Source organism: Microtus pennsylvanicus, chromosome 4 (genome assembly GCF_037038515.1).
Source record: "Microtus pennsylvanicus isolate mMicPen1 chromosome 4, mMicPen1.hap1, whole genome shotgun sequence".
Lineage (NCBI taxonomy): Eukaryota > Metazoa > Chordata > Mammalia > Rodentia > Cricetidae > Microtus > Microtus pennsylvanicus.
The window spans coordinates 93,674,725-93,694,201 of record NC_134582.1 but is presented as its reverse complement, the minus strand read 5'-3'; the positions used below and the strand labels follow the sequence as shown (position 1 = coordinate 93,694,201).

The 19,477-nt window shown below is 46.2% G+C and overlaps 2 protein-coding genes across 3 annotated transcripts in view; one reads left to right on the top strand and one right to left on the bottom strand.

Annotated features, from left to right (window-relative positions):
- Riok1 (RIO kinase 1) overlaps positions 1-19,477 on the top strand; it is a 71,584-nt gene that overhangs the window by 1,013 nt on the left and 51,094 nt on the right. The window contains exon 1 of one of the 2 annotated variants that reach the window (XM_075969864.1): positions 15,019-15,236. The exons of the other annotated variant lie outside the window; for it this stretch is intronic. The gene's annotated coding sequence lies outside the window, so the exon portion shown is untranslated. Of the gene's footprint in view, positions 1-15,018; positions 15,237-19,477 lie in introns of those variants that run through there. 2 annotated transcript variants of the gene reach the window in all.
- Positions 7,306-19,477, bottom strand: part of Cage1 (cancer antigen 1) — a 35,077-nt gene continuing 22,905 nt past the window's right edge. Inside the window, exons 9-12 of the mRNA XM_075969868.1 lie at positions 17,527-17,631; positions 16,118-16,188; positions 14,844-14,912; positions 7,306-7,425 (exon numbers count right to left, since the gene is read on the bottom strand). Of these exons, the coding sequence (XP_075825983.1) occupies positions 7,341-7,425; positions 14,844-14,912; positions 16,118-16,188; positions 17,527-17,631 (330 nt within the window). The 3' untranslated portion in view covers positions 7,306-7,340. The remainder of the gene's footprint in view (positions 7,426-14,843; positions 14,913-16,117; positions 16,189-17,526; positions 17,632-19,477) is intronic.

The window sequence follows — 19,477 nt, the reverse complement described above, 5'->3', positions numbered from 1 at the left end:
GAGCCTCTGAGCCACATAGGGAATAAACGCACCTAGGAAAGTCACAGCTTATGTCTGAGCTTAACCCCAGTGAGTTCAGGTCGGCTGAAATGTGTGCTGAGAAGAGGTGGGAGAGACATCTGCAAACTCTAGGGCCTTTAAAGGACCACAAGTGCTCACCACCTGGAGTCAGACCTGAGAAGGGGAGAGTCAAGAGAGCTCCTCGGTGCAGTAACAGGGCATCTATAGCTTCACCTCAGTTACAGTCCCTGAAATAGAAGGTAAAATTAGAAGGACATATTTGTCCAAACCACCACAAAATGAACAAACAAAAAATAAAAGCTGTGGTGGTCTGAATAAGAATGGCCTCCACAGGCTCATATTTAAAACTTAGTCATCTAAGAATGGCCTTATTGGAGGAGGGTTAAGGAGATCGGGCCTTGCATGGCAGGCCCAGTTCTCTCTCTCCCTGCTCCCTGGGGATCAGGATGGAGAACTCTCAGCTACTTCCCCAGCACCATTCTGCCTGTGTACAGCCATGGTCCCTGCCATGATAATAGACCAAGCTTCCGAAACTGTAAGCCATCCCCTAATTAAATGTTTTCTTTTATGAGTTGCCTCGGTCATGGGATCTCATCACAGCAATAGAACATTACTGAGACAACCTTCTCCACATCAGCAAGTCAGGGCGGGTCTGAACAGTTAACTCAGGACACAAAAGGGTTCCCTTAAATTTGTTTTTGTTGTTAGTTTTTGAGACAGTGTCCCTTTCTGCAGTCTTCAAAACAGGTGTTGAAGTGGAGGTGCAGGACTATTCCTTCCAGTGGAGAACTCAGTGTAGTCTCTGCCATCAAGGCAGTGCCAGCCACCCTGTGGCTCTGCACAGAAGTATCAGTGAAGTGGGAGGGTGCTCCTGGGGAGCAGCCGTGGTCGCTGTTGCATGGTACTCTGCAGTAGCTGTTGCAGCAGTGGCAGCACTGGTGACTTCATGGAGCACTTTTGGGTGATTAGCTGTGAAAGGTGCGGCAGAAACCAGTGATGTGTGTGCTCAGAGGTGACTGGTATGTAATGAACTAGGGAATATAAAAACATGAAAATGGGAGGAGGAAGAAACCAGCACATTCAGCTATTTAGTTATATAAAAAGCAGAAGCCAGTGTTTGAGGGAGCCTTGAGACAAGTCAGCTTTCCCTCAGTGCCCACTAGGAAAGTTCCCCTAAATTGGCCATGGTATTTATTAAAGTCCCATCTACTAATTTAAGCCTCCCATAATATCCCCTCTCATGCCCCCTATCCTCTCCCACCCTCTGGCCTACTTTTTGGAAGGTTTTGTTGTCAGGGAAGATGGGACACCCGGGATAATCACATTGGGACAGTTCAGACAGGCGATTCTCTGCTTTGGTCATTTGATTCCTTTATAATATGTGGGAGCAGAAAATCATTTCCCTTGATACTTGAGTTTGCCTCAGCACTGTTCAAATTGCACGAGCCCTGGGTTTGTTCTCTGCATTCTCTAGGTGACTGCGTGGCCTTCAGAATGTCACTCATTTGTTACTTCCTCCGTGTACCCTGCCCTGCACTAAAATTACAGACAGCCCTTGGACTGGAGAGATATCTCATTGGTTAAGAGCACTGTCCTTCCAGATGACCCAGGTTTGACTTCCTGCTTCTCAATCTCAGATCCCCCCATTCACTTCATAGCATCTGTAATCTTCTTATACAGTCCATAGCTCTTGGGTCTCCTATCTGTTAATATGCCCTACCACAGGTGTTAGAAAACAGTCTTTTGAGACAGGACCTTCTTGTGTAGCCCAGGTTGGCCTTAAGCTTTGAACCCTACTGCCTCAACTTCCCAGGTGCTAGTACTATAGGTGTGTACCGTCATTCCCAGCTCGTAAATACTTGTTGAACCAATGAGATATGGTTTTGCTATAGTTAAATCTTTCCTCCTTAAATTTGTAATCCGCTTGGAGGACTTATAAAATTATGTCATTCAAAAACAGTTGTGTTTAATTGTTTGTGACCATATACTTGAGTGTTCTTTCATGCATCAAGGAACAAAAAAAGAATTAAATATTCTATTGTATTTTCTCAGAGAGAGCAAAAATCTATGGGAAAAGGGAACAGGAAACAAGACTATCCTGGCCAGTGTCTCAATTAACAGGAGAGCTTCCATTCCTTCTACAGCCCACACTGTAAAAAGATCATGAGCAATCTGGCCACCAGATTGACCACAAACCCCACCACTTAACCTGCCTCTGTCCCCTCAGGCTTTGCCCTCCTTTCTCTTACAATAAAATGTTTATAGGCCAGTCAGAAGCTAGTCACCATTTGTGGTTTGGATCCTGTCACCTGTGTAAAGTTGTGATTCTAGAGTCTCCTTCTCTACACCACATTGACTGCTTCTCAGTGCATCACTACCATCAACCCACATAGCCCACTAATGCCACTCTCAAAACTAAGGGCTCAGAGGCCGCTCCTTTCAGTCCTGTGCCCGTAACAGCGACAATATGGACTGTCATTTTGCAGTTTTCTTCTCAGTATAGTTCGACTGGCTTGGATTTTAAATTCTCCACTAAAACTTGATAAATTCCATGACACTCATGTAAAGCCCCGCACTCCACCCCAGCACTCTGACTCCCATTTCACCTCCGTGGCCCCTCCCCTACAGGACAACCACATAACAATACTGAGCCCTGAGAATGTCTTCACTACCTCGGAGTGTCAGTCCTACCTGCTTTGGCTCTGTTTGAAAGCTGGCAGGACACTCCCTTCAGCGGATGGGAAGAAAGGCCCTGGTGAGAGGCTGTGGAAAGAGTGGTCAGGTGCTGTTTGGGAGGCAAGGGCTAAGTGCAAGAAATTCTGGAGAAGCAATACCACTCTTGGGAATATACCCAAGAGAGGCCTTATCATACAACAAAAGTATATGCTCTGCTATGTTCATAGCAGCATTGTTTGTAATAGCCAGAACCTGGAAACAACCTAGATGCCCTTCAATGGAAGAATGGATGAAGAAAGTATGGAATATATACATATTAGAGTATTACTCAGCAATAAAAAACAAGGACTTCTTGAATTTTGCATGCAAATGGATGGAAATAGAAAACACTATCCTGAGTGAGGTAAGCCAGACCCAAAAAGAGGAACATGGGATGTACTCACTCATATTTGGTTTCTAGCCATAAACCAAGGACATTGAGCCTATAATTAGTGATCCTAGAGAAGCTAAATAGGAGAACCCAAAGAAAAATGTATAGGCATCCTCCTGAATATTAACCTTCATCAGGCGATGAAAGGAGACAGAGACAGAGACCCACATTGGAGCACTGGACAGAAATCTCAAGGTCCAAATCAGGAGCAGAAGGAGAGAGAGCATGAGCAAGGAACTCAGGACTGCGAGGGGTGCACCCCCACACTGAAACAATGGGGATGTTCTATGGGGAACTCACCAAGGCCAGCTGGCCTGGATCTGAAAAAGCCTGGGATAAAACCGGACTCGCTGAACATAGCAGACAATGAGGACTACTGAGAACTCAAGAACAATGGCAATGGGTTTTTGATCCTACTGCACATACTGGCTTTGTGGGAGCCTAGGCAGTTTGGATGCTCACCTTACTAGACCTGGATGGAGGTGGGTGGTCCTTGGACTTCCCACAGGACAGGGAACCCTGATTGCTCTTTGGGCTGATGAGGGAGGGGGACTTGATTGGGGGAAGGGGAGGGAAATGGGAGGCGGTGGCGGGGAAGAGACAGAAATCTTTAATAAATAAATAAATTAAAAAAAGAAAAAAAATTCTGGAGAGAACTGAGCCAATGGAGTAGAGATAAGAAAATGGGAATGGGGACAGGCAGACATAGCCTGGGCACTCTACAGTGAGCTGCAGGTAAGACAGGAGAGGTGAGGGAAAGTGGGCAGAGGGTATAACTTGTAGAGAGCTGTGCTATTGTAATGAAGCGCCAACCTAGGGAAAGGACAGAAGAAAGGACAGAAGGACATGTTATGTCCATAACACTTCAGCTGTGATAGAATACCCTGACAAAAGCACCTAGGGGAGAAAGTTCTAGGTTACAATCCATCATTTGGGGGAATCCAGAGACAGCTGTTTATATTGCACCCACGGGCAAAAATCAGCAAACATGCTCCCTCGTTTTCATTCATTCAGTCTGGGACCCAGTCCACAAAATAGTTCCATCCAGTTCAGGGTAGGTCCTCCCCTCTTACTTAACTGATTTAATTAGCAAACTATTTCACAAGCAAGCTCACAGGCCAACTAATCTAGACAGTCTGTCATTGAGCCTTCCAAGTGATCCCAGATCTAATTTATACAATTGATGTGTCTCCATCTACATACAATTGAGGAGACTGAGGGCTGTTCACTCTTTAAAAAATAGAGGATATGTATGTATGTATGTATGTATGTATATATAGGGTTTTCGTTTTTGTTTTTGTTTTTTTGAGACAGATATCACTGCCGTGAGGACCAGCCTCCAGCAGTAGCTCTGGGCTCAGTGGGAATCCACGGAGTCAGTGAACTAGGACAAACAGACACACAGGGACTTCCCTGAGAGCCAAAGCTTAGTTCTTCATTTTATTATTCTGTCTGCTGCTTGTTCTACTCTTCTTCTGATGTTTTCCTTCTGTCTAACTTTCCTTCTGCATCTTTCCATGGACATAAAGGATGTGGTGGTTTGAATGTAATTGATCCCCATAATCTCATAAGGAGTGACACTATTAGGAGATGTGGCTTTGCTGGAGTGAGTATGGCCTTGTTAGAGGACTTGTCCACTGTGTGGGTGGACTTTGATGTTTCCTATGCTCAGGATACCGCCCAGTGTCTTAGTAAACTTCCTGTTGCCTGCAAGATGTAGGACTTTGGGCTACTCCTCCAGCACCACATCTACCTGCATGCTGCCATGCTCCCTGTCATGATGATAGCGGACTGAACCTGTAAGCTGCCAACTTAAGAGTTGCTGTGGTCACAGTGTCCCTTCACAACAGACACCCTAAATAAGACAGAGGAGGATAAGAAGCTGCCAGTGATCTCGTGGTAAAGTGAAAGGGTGTGATAACTAGTTAGCAGCAGACGTGGAGAGAAGGGTTACAGGTGCTGAGAGCTCTGTGTGGGTGGTGGTCACACAGAGGTATGAGGAAGAGGGTTAAGGCAGGTGTGGTGGTGCATGCCTTTAAGTCCCAGACTCTGATGGCTGAGATAGGAGAGCTGCTGCAGCAGGACTTTCTTCTCAGAACCTTTAGCCGACAAATAACAACATGGGACTTCTTATTAATTATAAAAGCTTCGCCTTAACTTAGACTTGTTCCTAACTAGTTCTTATAACTTACATCAACCAGCAATCTTGAATCTCCATTCTCCCACAAGGCTCACTTCTTCACTGCCTGTCCTACTTCCTCCAGATCTGGATGGTGATTCTACCTTTCTTCCTCCCTGAGCTCTCTCTCTGCCCGAAGTCCCTACTCTATCTCCTGCCTAGCTATTGGCCATTCTGGTTCTTATTACACCAATCACAGCAACACATCTTCACACAGTGTACAAATAGCCCACAACAGACTGCCATGAGTTTGAGGCTAGCCTGGGCTACATAGTGAGTTTGAAGCTAGTCTGGCATGCACAGTGAAATCCTGCCTCAAAGCAAGACAGGTAAGAGGGACAGCAGATTTTCAGAGGCATGCAGAACTTGAGGGGAAGTTTGAAGAACAGTACAGCATTTTCTGAGAAGGATTTCTGTAAAGTCTCCCCAGAGTCTTCTCTATGCCAGGGCTACTTCCCACCAGCTCCTCTAGTGTAGGACCAGGACTGTCACTCTGTACAGGAATCTCGGACAGTTCCTTATCTAACTTCCCATACATAAGTTCCCTTGTGATCTTTACCTGTTTCTCTTTGTACCCTCAGCATCTCTGCAACTTGCTATGTGAACCAGGCTGCCCTCCAACTCTGCCTCTGCTTCTGTTCTGGGATTAAAGGTGTGTACCATCATGCCTAGCTCCCCATCCCACTCCCTCCCCCCTCCCCCCTTTTTTTAAAGCAGAGCAAACAGATTTGAGAAGTGAGAAAGAACTCCTGAGAGTGGTAGAGTCTCTAAGGGAGAAATGCCCATTTAATGTTTCTCAAAACCATGTGCCAAGGGAGGTGTGTTTATTCTGAGATGCTCTGTAGGTAACAAGAGGCATGGAAATGCCTCTTAGTACATACCATAAGTCAGTGTTTCTGCACAGAGCCCTGCTTTTGGACAGCCTGGGCTGGCCTTCTTTCACTTGGTTCATCCCATCAATGTGAAGATTCCAGACTTAGCTGTCTTTGTAGTAACCACCTTCCCCCGGCATGCTAGGTTTTTCTAGAGGATTCTTTGGATGTGACTTATAAGGAAGGTTACTTCTTACACTTGGGTGGCTTCACAGCTTTCATGCTCATCTTACTGAAAGGAGACACTGCTATGGCTGCAGCTTTCGTACACAAGTCATGTTCAATGTTTTTTATGATTTTAAAAATATTCTGATATTTATCATTTTTGCTTTTTTCTTCTTTAAAATGAATTAGTTGAAATGCTGAGCATGTCAATTCCAACTGACCCAGTGCTGTCTGGGCCTCCCCTTCCCCTTACACCTTACCTGTTCAGAACCCTCTAAGGTTTTAAGCCTGTCATCCACCCAGCCCCCTTCCCCAAAGACAGTGGCTATCTGAACCCCCTCTGGTGGACCACCTTGTCTAAGTGTTCCAAGACTCGAGCAAACACCACATTTTCTGTTTCCAAGTTCATACAGGAGCTGCCTTACAGAGTCCTCCAACAGAGACAGAAGTGGTGATGGTTTGACTTATGAGCATGTCCTTTGGAACCCGTACACTCCACACTACTCACTCTTGCACCTCACGACTGACAGAAGTGTAACACTGACTCTGTGAGATGGAATGTCCACCAACATGGTGTGTGGATCAACAGCTACACTTTCAGCCTTGTTAGGGGACTTGACAAAGGGATGGAATGGGATGAAGGCAAACATGGAGTCAGGAAGCCAACCAGGATATAATGCCAGTAGGTCACATGTTCGGTGCACAAGCACAGGGACCCGATTCATATTCCCAGAACCCACATTTTTAAAAAGCCGGGTACAGTGCTGCATGTGTGTAGTCTCACCGCCATGGAGACGGAGACTAATGGGTTCCTGGGGCCAGCTGGTAAGTTCTATACCAACAAGAGACATTGTGTTCTCAAACAACATGGATGACTCCTGCAGAGGGACACCCAAGTTTGTCCTTTACCTTAGATACCCAAACACACATACACACACACCCCAAATAAGTAAACATAACTTCAGGAATGAACATTTAATCATGTGTTACTGTCAGTTCACGTGGAAATGGAACATTCTTTACAGTGTCCATCAAGATGATCTACCAAGGTCATGGACTTTGGGTGATTTTCTAATCTTGGTCTGTAAGAAAGAAAGAAAATTATGTAAAAATGGGGGGAGAGAATTAAAATAGTGAATATGGTAAAAAAAAAAACAACACCATTATTTTGGCATATTTCCCTCTCACTTTCAAGAAGTTGTCATTTAGGATCAAAATATGAGATACTAAAATGATAACACTTTTCAACACAAAGTGTGTGGACCATCCTCAGTGAGGACCATCCTCAGTGTGGACCATCCTCAGTGAGGACCATCCTCAGTGAGGACCATCTTCAGTGTGGACCATCATCAGTGAGGACCATCCTCAGTGAGGACCATCATCAGTGTGGACCATCCTCAGTGAGGACCATCATCAGTGTGGACCATCCTCAGTGTGGACCATCATCAGTGAGGACCATCATCAGTGTGGACCATCCTCAGTGAGGACCATCCTCAGTGTGGACCATCCTCAGTGTGGACCATCCTCAGTGTGGACCATCTTCAGTGAGGACCATCATCAGTGTGGACCATCCTCAGTGAGGACATTCCTCAGTGAGGACCATAATCAGTGAGGACCATCATCAGTGTGGACCATCCTCAGTGTGGACCATCCTCAGTGTGGACCATCCTCAGTGTGGACCATCCTCAGTGTGGACCATCCTCAGTGAGGACCATCCTCAGTGTGGACCATCCTCAGTGTGGACCATCCTCAGTGAGGACCATCATCAGTGAGGACCATCCTCAGTGTGGACCATCCTCAGTGAGGACCATCATCAGTGTGGACCATAATCAGTGAGGACCATCATCAGTGTGGACCATCCTCAGTGAGGACCATCATCAGTGTGGACCATCCTCAGTGTGGACCATCTTCAGTGAGGACCATCATCAGTGTGGACCATCCTCAGTGAGGACATTCCTCAGTGAGGACCATAATCAGTGAGGACCATCATCAGTGTGGACCATCCTCAGTGAGGACCATCATCAGTGAGGACCATCCTCAGTGTGGACCATCCTCAGTGAGGACCAAACTCAGTGTGGACCATCCTCAGTGAGGACCATCCTCAGTGAGGACCATCCTCAGTGAGGACCACCCTCAGTGTGGACCATCCTCAGTGTGGACCATCCTCAGTGTGATCCATCCTCAGTGAGGACCATCCTCAGTGTGGACCATCCTCAGTGTGATCCATCCTCAGTGAGGACCATCCTCAGTGAGGACCATCCTCAGTGTGGACCATCCTCAGTGAGGACCATCCTCAGTGTGGACCATCCTCAGTGAGGACCATCCTCAGTGTGGACCTTCATCAGTGTGGACCATCCTCAGTGTGGACCATCCTCAGTGAGGACCATCTTCAGTGTGGACCATCAGTGTGGACCATCCTCAGTGAGGACCATCCTCAGTGTGGACCATCAGTGTGGACCATCCTCAGTGAGGACCATCCTCATTGAGGACCATCATCAGTGTGGACCATCAGTGTGGACCATCCTCAGTGTGGACCATCCTCAGTGAGGACCATCATCACTGTGGACCATCAGTGAGGACCATCCTCAGTGTGGACCATCCTCAGTGAGGACCATCATCAGTGTGGACCATCAGTGTGGACCATCCTCAGTGTGGACCACCCTCAGTGTGGATCATCATCAGTGTGGACCATCATCAGTGAGGACCATCATCAGTGTGGACCATCCTCAGTGTCGACCACCCTTAGTGTGGACCATCCTCAGTGTGGACCATCCTCAGTGTGGACCATCCTCAGTGTGGACCATCATCAGTGAGGACCATCATCAGTGAGGACCATCCTCAGTGTGGACCATCATCAGTGTGAAACATCAGTGTGGACCTTCCTCAGTGTGGACCACCCTAGGTGAGGACCATAATCAGTGTGGACCATCCTCAGTGTGGACCATCCTCAGTGAGGACCATCCACAGTGAGGACCATCCTCAGTGAGGACCATCATCAGTGAGGACCATCCTCAGTGAGGACCATCCTCAGTGAGGACCATCCTCAGTGTGGACCATCCTCAGTGTGGACCACCCTAGGTGAGGACCATCCTCAGTGTGGACCATCCTCAGTGTGGACCATCCTCAGTGAGGACCATCCACAGTGAGGACCATCCTCAGTGAGGACCATCATCAGTGTGGACCATCCTCAGTGTGGACCATCATCAGTGAGGACCATCATCAGTGTGGACCATCCTCAGTGAGGACCATCCTCAGTGTGGACCATCATCAGTGTGGACCATCCTCAGTGAGGACCATCCTCAGTGTGGACCATCCTCAGTGAGGACCATCCTCAGTGTGAACCATCCTCAGTGTGGACCATCCTCAGTGAGGACCATCCTCAGTGTGAACCATCCTCAGTGTGGACCATCCTCAGTGAGGACCATCATCAGTGTGGACCATCCTCAGTGTGAACCATCCTCAGTGAGGACCATCCTCAGTGAGGACCATCCTCAGTGTGGACCATCCTCAGTGAGGACCATCCTCAGTGTGGACCATCCTCAGTGTGGACCATCATCAGTGTGGACCATCCTCAGTGTGAACCATCCTCAGTGAGGACCATCCTCAGTGTGGACCACCCTCAGTGAGGACCACCCTCAGTGTGGACCATCCTCAGTGTGGACCATCCTCAGTGTGAACCATCCTCAGTGAGGACCATCATCAGTGAGGACCATCCTCAGTGTGAACCATCCTCAGTGAGGACCATCATCAGTGTGAACCATCAGTGTGGACCATCCTCAGTGTGGACCATCCTCAGTGTGGACCATCCTCAGTGTGGACCATCCTCAGTGTGGACCATCCTCAGTGTGGACCATCCTCAGTGTGGACCATCCTCAGTGAGGACCATCCTCAGTGAGGACCATCATCAGTGTGGACCATCCTCAGTTAGGACCATCCTCAGTGTGGACCATCCTCAGTGTGGACCATCCTCAGTGTGGACCATCCTCAGTGTGGACCATCATCAGTGTGGAGCATCCTCAATGAGGACCATCCTCAGTGTGGACCATCCTCAGTGAGGACCATCCTCAGTGAGGACCATCCTCAGTGTGGACCATCCTCAGTGTGGACCATCCTCAGTGAGGACCATCATCAGTGTGAACCATCAGTGTGGACCATCCTCAGTGTGGACCATCCTCAGTGTGGACCATCCTCAGTGAGGACCATCATCAGTGAGGACCATCATCAGTGTGGACCATCCTCAGTGTGGACCATCCTCAGTGAGGACCATCATCAGTGTGGACCATCCTCAGTGTGAACCATCCTCAGTGAGGACCATCCTCAGTGAGGACCATCCTCAGTGAGGACCATCATCAGTGTGGACCATCCTCAGTGTGAACCATCCTCAGTGTGGACCATCATCAGTGTGGACCATCCTCAGTGTGAACCATCCTCAGTGAGGACCATCCTCAGTGAGGACCATCATCAGTGAGGACCATCCTCAGTGAGGACCATCCTCAGTGTGGACCATCCTCAGTGTGAACCACCCTCAGTGAGGACCATCCTCAGTGTGGACCATCTTCAGTGTGGACCATCATCAGTGTGGACCATCTTCAGTGTGGACCATCCTCAGTGTGGACCATCAGTGTGGACCATCCTCAGTGTGGACCATCAGTGTGGACCATCCTCAGTGTGGACCATCTTCAGTGTGGACCATCATCAGTGTGGACCATCCTCAGTGAGGACCATCCTCAGTGTGGACCATCCTCAGTGTGGACCATCCTCAGTGTGAACCATCCTCAGTGAGGACCATCCTCAGTGTGGACCATCTTCAGTGTGGACCATCCTCAGTGTGGACCACCCTCAGTGTGAACCACCCTCAGTGTGGACCACCTTCAGTGTGGACCATCATCAGTGAGGACCATCCTCAGTGAGGACCATCATCAGTGTGGACCATCCTCAGTGTGGACCATCCTCAGTGTGGACAATCCTCAGTGTGGACCATCATCAGTGTGGACCATCCTCAGTGAGGACCATCATCAGTGAGGACCATCATCAGTGTGGACCATCCTCAGTGTGAACCATTCTCAGTGAGGACCATCCTCAGTGAGGACCATCCTCAGTGTGGACCATCCTCAGTGTGGACCATCCTCAGTGTGGACCATCATCAGTGTGGACCATCCTCAGTGTGAACCATCCTCAGTGAGGACCATCCTCAGTGTGGACCACCCTCAGTGAGGACCACCCTCAGTGTGGACCATCCTCAGTGTGGACCATCCTCAGTTAGGACCATCATCAGTGAGGACCATCCTCAGTGTGAACCATCCTCAGTGAGGACCATCATCAGTGTGGACCATCCTCAGTGTGGACCATCATCAGTGAGGACCATCATCAGTGTGGACCATCCTCAGTGTGAACCATCCTCAGTGAGGACCATCATCAGTGTGGACCATCATCAGTGTGGACCACCCTCAGTGTGGACCATCCTCAGTGAGGACCATCCTCAGTGAGGACCATCATGAGTGTGGACCATCCTCAGTGAGGACCATCCTCAGTGAGGACCATAATTAGTGAGGACCATCATCAGTGTGGACCATCCTCAGTGAGGACCATCCTCAGTTAGGACCATCATCAGTGTGGACCATCCTCAGTGTGAACCATCCTCAGTGAGGACCATCCTCAGTGTGAACCATCCTAGTGAGGACCATCCTCAGTGAGGACCATCATCAGTGAGGACCATCCTCAGTGAGGACCATCCTCAGTGTGGACCATCATCAGTGTGGACCATCATCAGTGTGGACCATCCTCAGTGAGGACCATCCTCAGTGTGGACCATCCTCAGTGTGGACCATCCTCAGTGTGGACCATCCTCAGTGTGGACCATCCTCAGTGTGGACCATCATCAGTGAGGACCATCATCAGTGTGGACCATCCTCAGTGTGAACCATCATCAGTGAGGACCATCATCAGTGTGGACTATCCTCAGTGTGAACCATCCTCAGTGAGGACCATCATCAGTTCGGACCATCATCAGTGTGGACCACCCTCAGTGTGGACCATCCTCAGTGAGGACCATCCTCAGAGAGGACCATCATCAGTGTGGACCATCCTCAGTGAGGACCATCCTCAGTGAGGACCATAATCAGTGAGGACCATCATCAGTGTGGACCATCCTCAGTGTGAACCATCCTCATTGTGGACCATCCTCAGTGTGGACCATCATCAGTGTGGACCATCCTCAATGAGGACCATCCTCAGTGTGGACCATCCTCAGTGAGGACCATCATCAGTGTGAACCATCAGTGTGGACCATCCTCAGTGTGGACCATCCTCAGTGTGGACCATCAGTGTGAACCATCCTCAGTGTGGACCATCCTCAGTGTGGACCATCATCAGTGAGGACCATCCTCAGTGTGGACCATCATCAGTGAGGACCATCATCAGTGAGGACCATCCTCAATGTGGACCATCCTCAGTGTGGACCATCCTCAGTGTGGACCATCCTCAGTGTGGACCATCCTCAGTGTGGACCATCATCAGTGAGGACCATCCTCAGTGTGGACCATCCTCAGTGTGGACCATCAGTGTGAACCATCCTCAGTGTGGACCATCAGTGTGAACCATCCTCAGTGTGGACCATCCTCAGTGTGGACCATCATCAGTGAGGACCATCATCAGTGTGGACCATCCTCAGTGTGAACCATCCTCAGTGAGGACCATCATCAGTGTGGACCATCCTCAGTGTGAACCATCATCAGTGTGGACCATCATCAGTGTGGACCATCCTCAGTGTGGACCATCCTCAGTGAGGACCATCCTCAGTGAGGACCATCATCAGTGTGGACCATCCTCAGTGTGGACCATCCTCAGTGTGAACCATCCTTGATGCATGTGAATAAAATACTGGGCCACAATCTCATTATATTTAATAGGGTCCTTAAAATTACTTAGGTCAAGATTCAGTTTTAAAATAAAAACCTACAAAACCTCCTGGAAAGTGAAGAACTAGGAGCAAAATCAGGCATGGGTTGTGTGTGTGGGGGGGTGAAGATGGCTCAGTGACTGAAAGCACTCGCTGCTCTTGCAGAGGACAGAGTTTGGTTCCTAGTACTCATGGCAGGTTTCTGTCAATATCCTGTAACTCCAGACCCGGGGGGTGGGGGGTGCAAAGCCTCTGCTTCTGTGGTCATCTTCAACCAGATGTGCATGCCCACACAGAGACATATATATACATGAAATAAAAACATATTTCAAAAAGCTAGCCATCTGGGACTGTTTTCAATCCCAAAGTTCCACTGCCAGAGACAACTGGACAAATCAGCACTGTAAGTTTGAGAAGATGCAGAGGAAGTCTCACTGCACTGAAGAGTGCACTGAGGTTAGAGGTTACTCAGGACCAGAGTTTGTCATGGCTGAAGCCTGCAGGGCTCTGGAGTTTTCACACAGATGGACATAGCAGCTGGGGAGTACCTTGTCACCTCTTTCCCTTATTTCACAGTCAATAAATTTATATAAATAAACTCCAAATTCAGTGTAAAAATAAGCTATAAGTGAAAAAATGTCTCAACTGGTAAATGTATAAAATGGTATAAAAATACTCTTAAATGCTTCTAGAAAAAAACTTCTCTAGTGTATTTCTACAACTCAGAGAAAATTCAGGCTGTTTTGGAAATCAAAACTGAACAGAATTAAACTAGTGTTTGCAAAGTGATCATATAAAATAATTGATTTTTTTTCCTTAATTTCCAGTTTTAGTATATGCACTGCTGAAACTAGGACCCAACTCTATACTGACAGTCAACCTAAAAGATTGTGTATGTGTCCTGTAGCATTGGGTTACATGACTGACTACCTGGCTACATGACTAAGACTTTTTCTAAAATTACAGACTTTAAGATTTCATGTTACTAGCCGGGCGGTGGTGGCGCACGCCTTTAATCCCAGCACTTGGGAAGCAGAGACAGGCGGATCTCTGTGAGTTCGAGACCAGCCTGGTCTATAGAGCTAGTTCCAGGACAGGCTCCAAAACCACAGAGAAACCCTGTCTCGAAAAACCAAAAAAAAAAAGAAGATTTCATGTTTACAGAGTCAGTTTACCGACATGGAAAAGGGGATAAGCACCTCAGCTCATAACCCTTGCAGTATCTTGCTTATAGCTGCTATGAGGGCTGGCTGCGGCCTTCTAACTTGTAACTTGGTAGGTGGAACGTGCCTGTAATCTCAAAACATGGGAGCACTTAGTGAAGGGTTTTGTGTTGTCATCTGTGCTGCATAGCAAAAAATAGTTCAAAAAACAGTCAACCCAGACATAAGACCATCTCTAATATAAACAAAACTTGTTTCTGACACAGTATCTTGCTAAACTTTGCAGGCAAGCCTCCAGAAATAGCTCAGGATTTTAGATATGTGCCACTCTGTAAGGCCTACAAGAAAACTTGGATCAAACAATATTTTATACTAGAAAAATATGAAATACTTCATTTTTTCTTAAAGATACATTTTTTAAAAAAGAATGAAAACTTACCTTGGCCTTCTGGCTTTCTCTTTAGGCATTCTAATTAAATATTCCAAATGTCTGTTTCTCTCTTCCAAACTGAAGGAAGAAACAATTGCATTTTACACAAAAATGGACTTTTCAAGATGAATATTTTTTAAAGATTTATTAATATACAGTACTCTGCCTGCATATATTCTTACAGGCCAGAAGAGGGCACCAGATCTCATTGCAAATGGCTGTGAGCCACCATGGTTGCTGGAAATTGAACTCAGTACCTTTGGAAAAGCAAGCAGTGCTCTTAATTGCTGAGCCATCTTTCCTGCACCTCAAGATAAATATTTTGTAGGTTCTCTGGAGGCTGTCTTAGTTACTATTTTACTGCTGTGAAAACACACCATGACCACGGCAACTCTTATAGAGGTAAGCATTTAATTGGGGGCTTGCTTACAGTTTTAGAGGGTTGGTGCCTCATCATTATGGCTGGAAGCAGGCAGGCATGGCACTGGAGTAGTAGCTGAGAGCTTTACGTCATCAGCACCAGGCAGAGGGAGACAGACACTGGGCCTGGCATGGGCTTTTGAAACCTCCAAGCCCATCCCCAGTCACACACTTTCTTCAACAAGGCCATACCTCCTAATCCTTCCTAAACAGTTCCACTAACTGAGGACCAAGCATTCAAAGCTATGAGGCTATGAGGCCATTCTCATTTAAACCACCACAGAGACTGTGAGTCAATACTGTCAGGATTATGAGCTAAAATTGTTACCTATAATACAATTACCCTGTTAAATATTTTATGATGAGATTTTCTCATAACTAACATTAAATCCAAAGCTAATCATACATAATCTGTCTGTCTCACAATACAGGAATCTGGGTCTTTTCCTGGCAATTCAGAATATGTGGTCAGTTTTTCCCTTTTTAGGTTACAGGGCTAAAGATAAGACTAGATAATGGCAAATCCATAGCATGTCATTTAGGTATTGTTTGTTTGCAATAAGGTCAGTGTAATATAGCTCTGGAGTATGTGTATTAACAGAGTTCCTTATCTGGGGCTGCTTTACCACAGGAAAAGCAGCAAGGTCAGAGGCCAGGCTGGGCTCCTGAACCAGTGGCGTCCCCATGCGAAATGAGTAATAAAGCAGCTTATTCTGAACCAGGTCCTGAATTAGTTCATCCTAAACACACACCCTAGTTTTCCTACTTCTAAGAGTCAGGGTAAAAGATCGTAGAAGCCAGAGGATGAAATAAAACATCAATTAATATTCACAAAATTTAAAAGATTAGTTTTATTAACTCACTGTGCAATCTGAGAATGGGATATCTCAAGTCTTTGATCAGCACACTTGATAATTTCTTCATATGATGTTACCTTGAGAAAATAAGTATATATTTTTTAATAAATACAAATATTTGTGTTTAATTTGATTACCTTCTCCTTTTTTAAAAAATATTTATTTATTTAGTATACAATATATCCCTTCAGGCCAGAAGAGGGCATCTGATCTAATTACAGATGGTTGTGAGCCACCATGTGGTTACTGGGACTTGAACTCAGGACCTTAGGAATAGCAGACAATGCTCTTAACACCTGAGCCATCTCTCTAGCCCACCTTCTCCTTTTTTAAAATCTTTACAAGTTGAGCCGGGCAGTGGTGACAGATGTCTTTAATCCCAGCACTCAGGAGACAGAAGCAGGTAGATCTCTGTGAGTTGGAAGCCAGCCTGGTCTGCAGAGTGAGTTCTGCAACAGCCAAGGCTACACAGAGAAATCCTGTCTCAAAACAAACAACAACAAAAAACTTTTACAAGTTGAAGTTGAACTGTTTGATTACAATAAATGAAAATTACACAAGAGACCACGCATCCTTTTCTATTTTGATCTCAGGAGATGAGCATCAATGAGTTGGTCTGGAAATGGGAGTCCCAGAAACTTGACAGCTCCAGCGAGCGCACTGTGATCTGCCTGTCTTCCACACAATGATACCAATGATACAAGGCCAACTAAGGATTATAGCCTATTTGGTTAAAATCAGTGCAGTCCTTATTTGTGTGTGTGTGTGGGTGGGAGGGCTAAGGCAGTAAAATGTGAGATTCCAAGGCCAGCCTAGGCTGTGCGTGGAGACACTATCTCAAAAGATCAAAATGAAAACAGAAAGTAAACTAAAACACTAAATTGGAAAGATACTTAATTGCTTTGAGGGTAAAGTAGGGAAATTAAGATTTAAAGTGCCTGGAGCAAGGTTCTTGCCCACTTTCCAGCTACCCAGCTAATAGGGGTATTTAATGTGCTTACGAGGTAAAAGGGCTTGGCAAACCTCATATCCTTTTAGCTCAGGAGTTCCATTAGCTCTGTGTTTGGTTTTGTTTTTAGTTTTTTGAGACAGGGCTTGGTTTTTCTGTTGCTTTGGAGCCTACCGTGGAACTAGCTCTTGTAGACCAGGTTGGCTTCGAACTCACAGAGATCCACCTGCCTCTGCCTCTCACGCGCTGGGATTAAAGGCCTACGCCACCACTGCCCAGCAAGAGTTCTGTTAGCTCTCACATGATGTTTGTGTTGAACTTGGTTTGGTTTTTGTACTGAGGACCAAACCCAGGGCACACATTAGGCAGGTGCTCTGCCAGTTGAGCCACATCCCCATCATTTATTGATCCTGGCGTCATTTTTTGATGGTTTTGTTTGCTTGTTTTCCTGTCAGAAAACATGTACCTTATTTATTAAGCTGCCTACATGTCTCCGGTACTTGTCATTCTCCTCGATGAGTCTGCTGTAGTGGTCTTCTTTGCTCTCTAGAAGGTCCCCCAACTTTGTGATCTATGGAGAAACATCAGTGAAAATGTAACCTGGAAACCACCGTGAAACAGGTGTGAAAAATGCAAAGAGCTACATTTTAGTCCAATATCTCTGAAACTGAGTTCCACTTAAGTGAGTTGTGACATAGCCGAGCTGGATCTGGGGGTAGATTGCATATGGAACACACTGGCAGGAATTATGATGGACTTTCATTGATTCTGTTATTTCCTATGTGAAATGGCTTTGTAAATAACCAAGCATCTGCTACGGACATTAACCACATCCTACTTTCCCACCATCCCTTGTGTAGATGACACGTGCAGGGACACGTTTGAGTCTGAGGCAGAGCAGTGGTGTGGATGATGATACATGAGACAGACCTTCCCTTGCAAATGATGCTCATCTCTAAGTTCCAGCTTAATGTGTATCATGGTCCAGCCTATTGTCCAGTTTGCAAGAATATTATTGAAAATTAATGACTATAAGGTTGGCAAGATGGCTTAGTGGGTAAAGACCCCTGCAGCCACAGCTGGTGACTTGAGTACTAAACCCTTAGATTCATAAGGAAAGGGGAATCAACTCCTGCAAGTTGTCCTCTGCCTCCATGTGTGCCATGACACTTTGCATGCCAGTATGGTTTTACACACACACACACATCAAATGTAATAAAAGTTTTAAGTAAAAAATTAATTTTTTTTTCTGAAAGGGGCATTTAGGGTCATCAGGAAACCTTATTAATATTTTCTTTGCAAGTTTCTTTCTTTTTTATTTTTTTTCTCAAGATAGGGTATTTCTGGGCTGGAGAGATGGCTCAGTGGTTAAGAGCATTGTCTGCTCTTCCAAAGGTCCTGAGTTCAATTCCCAGCAACCACATGGTGGCTCACAACCATCTGTAATGGGGTCTGGTGCCCTCTTCTGGTCTGCAGGCATATACACAGACAGAATATTGTATACATAATAAATAAATAAATATTTTTTAAAAAAAAAAAAGATAGGGTATTTCTGTGTAACAGTCATAGCTGTCCTGGAACTAGCTCTTGTAGACCAGGCTGGTCTCGAACTCACAGAGATCCACCTGTCTGAGTGCCGGGATTAAAGGCGTGTACTATCACCACCCGGCAAATTTTCAAAGCAATATCAGAAGAAAAACTAGAGAAAACTTCCCAATAAGTAGCAGTGCTAAGAGTAATTTTCAGCCTTCTCACACTTGAAATATACTTCTGTGTCTGCAGAGGACCCGTGCTGGAGAAACTGCAACACCCCATTCCTCTCTCTCTTCCTTCCCTCTCCATTCCAGGCATATAAGAAGAACCAAGCGCCTACAGTGTGTGATGCGTGAGCTCTGCTTCCAGGCTATTTTATTTTATATTATTTTTTAATTTGGAGGCAGGGTCTCCCTAATTTGACCAGGCTGGCTTTAAATTCAATTTATATATCCTAAATTAGACTCAAACTTGAAACCCTCCTTCCCCAGTCTTCAGGGTTATGGGATTTTAGGCATGCGTCTCCACTTTCTTTCTCTTTCAAAGGTTAATGGCTATGCAGCAACTATTGTGCATATTTCTGCTTCTAAGTGGTTTAGAAATACAAGGACAGACACCTGTGCTATACCAGAGACCTTGTCAGTCTTTGTCATTATAGTGAGACCCATAGGGCTTTCTAGTATTATTCAAATTATATTTGTGGCACAATGTAATAATCTAACATACATAATCTATAGTGATAAAATTAGAACAGTTCAGATTTCCACCTTCATAGACTTTAAAAAAAAAATCTTTGCTGGGTAGTGGTGGCTCATGCCTTTAATCCCTGCACTCCAGAGGCCAAGGCAAACAGTTCTGAGTTCCAAGGTAGCCCGATCTACAGA